The 8,790-nt window shown below is 48.5% G+C and overlaps 1 protein-coding gene across 1 annotated transcript; it reads right to left on the minus strand.

The window, feature by feature from the left end:
- Nucleotides 1-903: 903 nt before the first annotated feature.
- Nucleotides 904-1,721, minus strand: LOC124648599 (transcription repressor OFP13-like). Its single transcript, XM_047188328.1, has one exon. It carries the CDS (start codon nucleotides 1,696-1,698, stop codon nucleotides 904-906), a length of 795 nt encoding a protein of 264 aa, XP_047044284.1. The 5' UTR covers nucleotides 1,699-1,721.
- Between the last annotated feature and the right edge of the window lie 7,069 nt (nucleotides 1,722-8,790).

Raw genomic sequence — 8,790 nt, forward strand, 5'->3', positions numbered from 1 at the left:
GTTCGGCTCCGCCGCGGCCACGACCACGACCACGACCACGGTCGCGAGGTCGGCCTCCGCCTCTACTCGGACATAGCGTCGAGCCTTGTTGAGATGGTGGCGGCTAGGGTTTGGCAGAGGGGCGCTAGGGTTTGTGTGTGAGAGGGACGATGAGAGGCGGCCCTTTTATAGGCCGGAGGGAGGCGGAGGAGCGGTGGCACTCATTAACACCGGCACGCAGAGCTAGGCGCTACGGGACGCGTCGCTGCGCCTCTGCGGGAACTGCACCGTCGCTGCGGGAACTGTACCGTCGCTGCAAAGCCAATAACTTCCGTCGCGAGGTAGGCAACGGTTAGGTTAAAATTTATTGTGCTGCTGACGGGTCGGCCCCGCCACTCCCCGCCTCGCTTTTCGGTGTGTACGGCGTCCCCGGAGCGTCCCCTGTGGGACGGGGACGGGCTCGGGGCGCCGGACACCGTATCGGGGCGCGCCGGACAAAATTCGGGTTTGGGGGACGCGGCTGGAACGGTTTTTTGGTCCGGCGCGCCCCTAATTGCTTTGGGGGACGCGGCTGGAGATGCTCTAAGGAAGCCCAGCCCGGGCATCATAGGAAGAGACAAATTTGTGACTTTTTTCAAACCTAGTCCATTTTAAGCTAAAGATTTTGAAAAAGGACGATTAATTATTAGTTTATCCATTTTCACCCAGTGAGCTGAGCTACTCCAACTTACTAGACAGAAACACCATTCGGATTACATACCATTTTGCATTGCAGCTCATCGAACAAGTCATCGTAAAAATAACCAGAACCACCTGCTAGCTGGTTGATCGATCTGGAACTGCATCTAAGTTTACATCGCAAAATCAATCGAGACACACGCCTAATTAACACGCACACGCTCTAGCGCGCAGAGCAGCTGCGAGCTAGCCTGACACGGACGATTTGGTCCGCCTCAGACGACGGAAAGACCCATTGCCGCCGGCGCTGCCACTCTCCCGGTCGCTCCCGGCGAGCGTGAAGGAGGAGTTGCCGGACGCGCAGCCGGCGGCAGTCGTGGTAACCACCAGGTCGACGAACGCGGCGACGATGGCGGCGTGCGTGTCCTTGCCGTTCGCGCGGAGGTACCACCCCAGCATCCTCTCCAGCCAGTCCCAGTCGCCCGCGCAACCCATGCCGCGCGACGCCATCATCTCCTCCATCGACGCCCGGAAGTCAACGTACGGGTCCGCGGAGTCCAGGGCCAGCGGGACGCCGCCTCCGAACGGCCCCGCCGCCGCGTGGCCGCGCCCACGCTCAGGCCCGGGTTTCTTCTCCAGGATTGAGCTGGAGCGAGCGCGGGGCTCGAAGCGGAGGCGGTCGGAACGGAGGCCGCGGACGATGGCGTCGGCGGTGTCCTCGGCCGCGGCGGCGGAGGGCTCCGACTCGGTCGAGAGGCTGTCGGACGCGGCGCAGTCGTGGTGCATGCGCGCGGAGGAGTTGGTGAAGGAGGAGGATTCCGCGGAGTCCAGGAAGAGGGACGCGGCCGCGGCGTTCTTGGCGGCTGCCGACGCAGAAGCGGACGGTGAGCGGAAGGAACTGGTTGTCGGGTGCTTGCAGGAAGGCCACATCCATGCCTGCGGGGTGGCCGTCGGAGTGGGAGGTGACGATGGTGGAGTAGCGTCTTGGTTGGCCGGGTTGACGGCATAGAAGAGAAAGCTCAGTGGTTGCTTCCTCACCATTGGTGCGGGAGGAGAGCGAGGCAGCAGCGGCAGCAAACAAGAGGAAGAGATGGAAGTGAACTGGCGAAGGGAGTTGAAGTTCGAATGTGTGTGTTTTTGTCAGCGCCCCTGAGTATTTCAAACTACCACTAAGGGGTTTTATTTGGTTTGGTACAAGCTAGATCAGTTTATTTGAAGGTCGGGACCTGTGATGGTACACAGAAGATCTTCTGTGGCAACTCATTTGGTGTATTTCCCCACCGTTAACTACATATCGAGAGACTAAACTTTTAGAGTTTTTTCTATGATTCATACTCCCTCGGTACCTCAAAAGATGGCGTAAGAGTTGTGGTCAAAGTCAAATGATGTAAAAATTAATACACCTTATTTTGAAAAATATAGGTAGCAGCACGAGCAGTGAAGGAAATGCATAGAAGTATGGAATTCTCATCGGTCATATTTTTCATCCATAGAGATTTTAAGGGACATGAAAATGAAGATTATTTTGTTAGATTTAAGTTTTGACTTTCGAAAGAAAAACAGAATTTCTACAATCCACTCAAACTTTTTTACATTCCTATGCGCAAACACTGACATAAGTTGCATAGTAATGACCTAGTATCTTACCTTTGCATTTGCTTTAACCTTTATTTGATGATTATTCTTAGGATTTTTGCGTTTTCTATTACTACAAGTCACCTGTTTCACAAAATTCATATGGTTCTGCTTTCTTTGTTTTGCACATGGAATTTATCATATTCTTATGTTCCCCGTATTCCTACTTAATTACTCAAATCATGTCAGTTGAATTTGGGAGACAATTCTTGTTTTATTTCTAAGCATGTTCGAACTCCTTTGAAAATTGGGCTACCTCGATTTACATAGGGATTTTTTTTTGCGAAAAAGGTCCATGGTATTAAGAGAAACATCGAACAGTACAAAGCACCTTATCAAAATGGAAAATTACAATAAAATTCTTGAGACGTCCTTCATCTTCAACCTCCAGACGGTGTTGACGGCGCGCCGCCGCCGGCCTAGCGTTGTTGGATACGAACGGGGAGTGGCCGAACGGGTCATGAAGACCACATCTATCCCAGAGAAGAGGAAGAAGAAATAATCGCTGATGAAGCTCCATGACGATCCGAAGCCCCCCCCCCCCCCACCCTCAGACAGGAAAGGTCCTCGAGAACCACACCACCCCCACAAGCTTCTCGACATCGCCGCCGAGATGGGGCTGAAGCTGAGAGACTTTATTGGATAAGACACCACTGCCACCACCTGAGTGCCGCCCCACCAAACCTTCACCCTAAAACTAGAAAAACGGAGCCCTCCCGCCGACGGGGCCCAGATCCACCCCTTCTCCATGGCCCGAAGGCCACAGACTTGGGGCAGATAGCCGGCGTAGACGGGAGGCGGCTGGGAACCGCCACGATCGCCTCTGGATCACGCGTCCCGGACGGTTAACAAAGCGTTTTCCTGGTACTGCTCTACGGGCTTCTTTGATTGACAGGATTCCTAAAACACATGAATAGAAACACGAAACAAAATTATCACGTCCTTTTGGAATCCAAGTGGGTTGAGAAACTACGTGTATTTACATCAAAGAGTGTTTTTTTATATCACATAAAAAAGCATGGTAATTGTTGCAAGACGTTAGGATGGATGGAAATTTTCAGAAAAACATAGTGCAATCTAAGAAACAATTTCTGAAGATCCCAATGCTACAAATCAAAACGGTGTATATATACAAAAAGTTCTTACAAATCTAAACTCCCGAATTTTTCATGGTATTTCTTTGATTCATGGAGCGCTTAGAAATATGAAGAGCAAGCTTGCAAGCTACTCCCTCTATTTTCAAAAGAAGGCATATAAGTTTTGTTAAAATTTGAACAATGCAAAGCTTGACAAAATTTATAGATATTTTATAATCTATAATCAGTGTCATTAGATAAGTCATAAAAATATATTTTCATATTATTTCTGCGTATTATTATATTTTTATTTAAACTTGGTCAAACTATACCATGCTTGATTTGGTAGAAAATTTAAAAGCTTTCTTCTAAGACTAGTCACAATGGGAAGTATCATAGACTAGTATCATACGTATCATAATAGTTTATGATACAATGCATAGTATCGTGAATTAGTATCATAGTTCCATCATATTTAATGTTTTGTAAAATCTCAATGCAAATATGTGTTCATGATGTATTTGCCCCTAAAATTTTAAGTTTTACGTGCTATGATACGGTATCTATCTATGATACTACTCTCAGCTTTCTTCTTATTAATTGATGCGTCACATCTAGATTTTTGCCTACATGATATGCATGATACTATCTATGATACTTCTATTATGGTTAGTCTAAGGATCCAAGTGGGTAGTCGTTACCTCCTTGGTTGTTCGTTGATGTAGCGCCGTCAATGCAAAGATGCACGAGCATTTACACTCGAGGCGAAAGCACGTAGCGGAATGCAGAAATACTGTAGTACGCAAGAAACCCAGAAGCTTTTATTCCTTGGCGTACACGTACGTCCTGTTGTGCCCCGGCCGTTCAAAGCATCGATGTTCTGTTTCAGTCTTTCTCCACTGTGCTGACTGGACGTGGCTCTGCCTTGCAAGTTTCAACAATCGCGGCAAGGATCTCATGCCCTGCGCTTGACTATTCGTAGATGAGTTAGGGCATCTCTAACCGGGCGACCCATCCCGCGCCCGCGCGTCCGGATGGGTCGAAACGGACAAAACCGCGGTCCAGCGCGCGGACCCATCCCTAAAACGGATGGCCGCGGCGTCCGGGACGACCCAAACCCGGTCCAAATCTTGGACGAGTTTGCGTGGCCGTGGACGCGAAAGGCTGGTCGCTCGCGTCCTCCCTTGTCCGCCCCTGGCCCGCCCGTCTCGCCTCCCAAAACAGAAAACACTCCACCGTACTCCCAAAACCTAGAGATGACCGACGAAGCGACCGCCGCCGCCACCGCCACCACCGCCACCATAGGAGAGGAGGCACCCGCGGCCGTTGCCGCTCTCGCCGTGGAGGCGGCTCCCGAACCGGCGGAGGCCGAGCTCCCCCCCCCGGGCCGCCGACGAAGAAGGCGAAGGCCGACCTCACCCCGGAGCAGAGGAAGCTCGAGAGCAAGAAGAGGGCCGACCGCCGCAGGGAGCTCGACCAACGGAAGAGGGAAACCGCTGCCGAGGTGGAGCGGCAGCGGGCGGCGGAGCGGCTTCTCCAACTCAAGACGGAGGCGAAGAGCACTCTCCTTCAAGAGCAGCAGGCCATGCTATTTTACGGCCACCCGGCCGCTCGGCCGAGCACATGATCATCCCCGGCACCGGCGCGGCCTCGGTGGGGAGCTCGGCCTCCTCCGTGACCCGGCCCCTTCCTCCAAGGTCAACCGCCCCACCGACCGCCCTATTTGGGCACGAAATGGGGGCGCATGGGCGGCACGCGTACCAGTCACGGGATGGGTCACCGGAGGTGGGCGAGTCCATGACGGGGCCGTCACCTTCGTCCATTGACCTGAACCGTGCGCCGGCGAACTCCAAAGGCCCCAAGAACCAGGGAGCAGCTGCGACGTCCGGTGCATGCAACCTGTTCGACGATCTGTCGGCCGCGCGCGCGCAGTCACCGTCCACCGTGCAGGCCCCTCCGTCTTTCGCGCAGACAATGCCGACGACCCTGCCATATCCTTCGACACGACAGAGCTCCCCAGCCACCTCCCATTGACACACAGAGGGCACAACCGCCTGTCCCGGCAGCATAAACATTGAGGAGGAGCCGTTGTTCGGTGAGGGCCTCACACAAGCCGCAGCTGCACAAGCTCGAGGTCGCCGGGTAAGCAAACGAACCGCCAACTACACGGAGAAGGAGGACAAGGTGCTCGTCGATGGATGGTTGACCATCGGGCAAGATGCGTTGACGGGTGCCGAGAGAAGGGGTCCGCATTCTGGCGCCGGATCTATGAATACTTCCATGAACATCGCAAATATGGACATGAGCCATTTGAGAGCGACCGCAGCGAAATATCGCTCCAAAAGAGGTGGGGAGCAATTCAAACGGAATGCAACAAGTTCCACGCGGCGTATGAGCACGCGAGGCGGCTCCCCGTTAGTGGCATGGGTGTGAAGGACTTGGTATGATTCTTAAGCTCAACTTATTCATCCGATGTTTGCACATATGTTTATCGTTGTTGTCTCGCTTTGCTCTAGGTGTGGCGAGCTTTGGAATTCTACAAAGCCAACAATGGAGAGAAGACCTTTGCCTTCCCTCATTGTTGGAAGGAACTACACCCCCAAGTTCCAGGAGGGGTACGAGGGCTACATGGCGACCTTGACTGGCAACAATCCCGCCAAAGATGCCACGGTCATTGACCTTGATGGTGGGAAGCCTTGCGGTAGCTCCGCTTCTCGTGCAAGTCGTCCGCGCGGCCACAAGTCAACCAAAGCCGACATGAAGCGTGATGCGTCGTCCATGCTATTGTATGGCACTTTGAAGGAGATGCATGCGGACAGAGAGGTGTCCACGGACAAGAGGGATGAGAGGAGGCGCCGGGAGAAAGAAGAGGACAGGAAGAAATTCTTTGATGTCCAGCAGAAGAAGCTTGAGATTGAAGAGGTCAAGGCCAAGACCAAAGCTAAAGAACTTGAGCTCAAAGAGAGAGAACTTGAGCTCATAGCAATGGCAAGGGCCAAAGAGGTGGAGCTGAAGGCGAAGGAAGTAGAGCTCAAACGCCAAGCCGAGGACAACCTCATCATAAACGCCGACTTGACCAACATGAGCGAGGCGAAGAGAGCTTGGTTCGAGAAGAGACAGAAGGAGATCCTCGAGCGCCCAAATTGAGTTAGACAATCTCAATTGTAATTTTTATATTTTTCTCAAACTATGGCACATTTTATTTGATTTATCATGGTACATTTGATAATATTTTATGGTATTTGATAATATTTTATGTTTATTATATATTATTCTATGTTTACGAGATATTATTATATATCAAACTAAGGATCTGTGGCCAGAGGACCTATTTTCCAAAGAAATAGGCCAAATAACCAAATGGCCAAATGGGTGGCCGCTGCGTTGGGCGCAGCGCGCGACCCAAACGGACGCGCGGACGCGGGGCTCCGTCCGCGCGTCCGCTCGGGCACGCAAACGGCCCAAAACGGACGGCCCAGCGCATCCGTTTGGGTCGCTCGGTTGGAGATGCCCTTACAGCGCTACACAGGCAAACTACGGAAATGAGAGATTTTGTGCGGATTTTCTGTCTGTTATATTATCTTTATCTTAAAATATAAGAATTTTGGTAAGCTATTTTAGCTTACCAAAGCATCTTATTTTACAACCGAGGTATTGTATGCCAAGAAATGTAACCTGGGTCAAACGTATCCATGTACATATTCCTCGAGTCCAAGCCTTCCCGGGGTTGATATCTTCTTTCACAAAAGTTGGTCCAGTGATTCTATACAATATACTTGCACAAAAAATGTGACACGTATAGGATAAATTGTCATGTGAGACTTGAAGAACCATTTCCGGAAAACCTAATATACCATATCCAAGAGATACAAATTTGCTCCTTTTAAAAACAAAATTCTACATCAGATCCAAGAAAACTGAAACACCGTTGTAATATTTCAAAATATCTCCGACACAACCAAAAGATGCATTGTAATATTTCAAAAACCACCGTTGTGCCTCTAGCTTTACATTTTACATCTCGACTTTTTTAAGCTGGATTAATTAAGGTTCTGAGGAAAAGTCACATGAGGCTCCACCCTTGTAGGGTCCATTTAATTTTTTAAGGATTTACATAACAAATTTGTAGACTAAATCATATAGGTTATTCGATTGTAGGATTGATTTTCATAGAAATTTTTCCTAAGCAATCTCTGCACTAGATTCTATTGAAAATCTAACATACAGGCATGCATCTTTTTCAAAATACTTTTCCTTGTGGTGAAATCAAACAAACTTAGTTTATATAAACTTTTTTCTGTTCCTAAGTTTTTCATATATTGTGAATCAAATACGTCAGTTGTTGATAACGTAAGATCATTGAAACCATTGTAACCGAGAGCACACTCATTTCATGGCAACTGACCACATCAATCATAATGTCTAGCCAAGAGGGGATAGAGCCGTGTGTAACTATTATTTCGGGACAATCATTGCACAAAACTAGCATTGCGCAAATTTAGACTACACTCCATCTCATGGATATGTGGTTCTCCTAGCAGTGCCTACCTGGGTATACATGAGACAAGAGGAACCGATGAAACAAGGCGACATGGCGCCCTTCCGACAACTAGGAATTGTCTCACGCTATATTCATCTTTAAATTTAATAGACTACTTCAGGAGGGAAGCGGACTTTTGGCTCTCGGGTGCAACGCAACCCCATATACCAAGAATATTATAGTAATTTGAAAAAGTAAAAAAAAATGAATCTTCCTAGAAATCAAGGATAATCAAGTTTGTACTCGTAAAAAAAATTAGAAACGAAATGATTCTCATGGTCTCCAGGGCAAAAAAGACAAAATTATGATGAATATAAAGTGAATAGCACCTAGTCATGGGGTGTTTCAAGTATTTTTTTTTAACTAGGATACAATAAAAGTAATTTCTTAGGGAAATATTTTGTTTCGAGTACAATACCTGGTCATCTTTGATTCCCAAAAAAGTTTGAATTTTTTAAAACTTTTTTAATATCTTATTTTATTTTTCCAAGTATAGGGGTGTGTGGCACCCGAGAGCTAATATATATATCCCACTTCAGGAGTGACTATCTCTCATCGACTGGGAATTAATTCAATTCTTAGTCAGGTAATGTTATTGAATTTCAGTTACAACTCATAATTCGCATCAATCTCAAAGTAACTTCAAGATTTGTGCCATTTTTCTTAGTTGCAACCCATGCGTAATTAATTAAAATCTTAGTTGCAACCACATGTTCGACTTTGGAAAATTTCGGTTGCAGCCCATATTGCACCTAATAGCTAGCACAATTTACGATGCAATCCAACGGTCTAGGAGGCGACTGAGAATTAGCAAAACCGTAACGATAGAGACTAGGGCATTTTTAATAGATAAAGCGCTACGATTCATATTAAATTACCGAA

The sequence above is a fragment of the Lolium rigidum genome, chromosome 4 (assembly GCF_022539505.1).
Source record: "Lolium rigidum isolate FL_2022 chromosome 4, APGP_CSIRO_Lrig_0.1, whole genome shotgun sequence".
In the NCBI taxonomy this organism is placed as follows: domain Eukaryota; kingdom Viridiplantae; phylum Streptophyta; class Magnoliopsida; order Poales; family Poaceae; genus Lolium; species Lolium rigidum.

Coding starts and splice junctions, on each gene's coding strand:
- LOC124648599 (XM_047188328.1), bottom strand. CDS start 1,698: ATGGTGAGGAAGCAACCACTGAGCTTTCTCTTCTATGCCGTCAACCCG.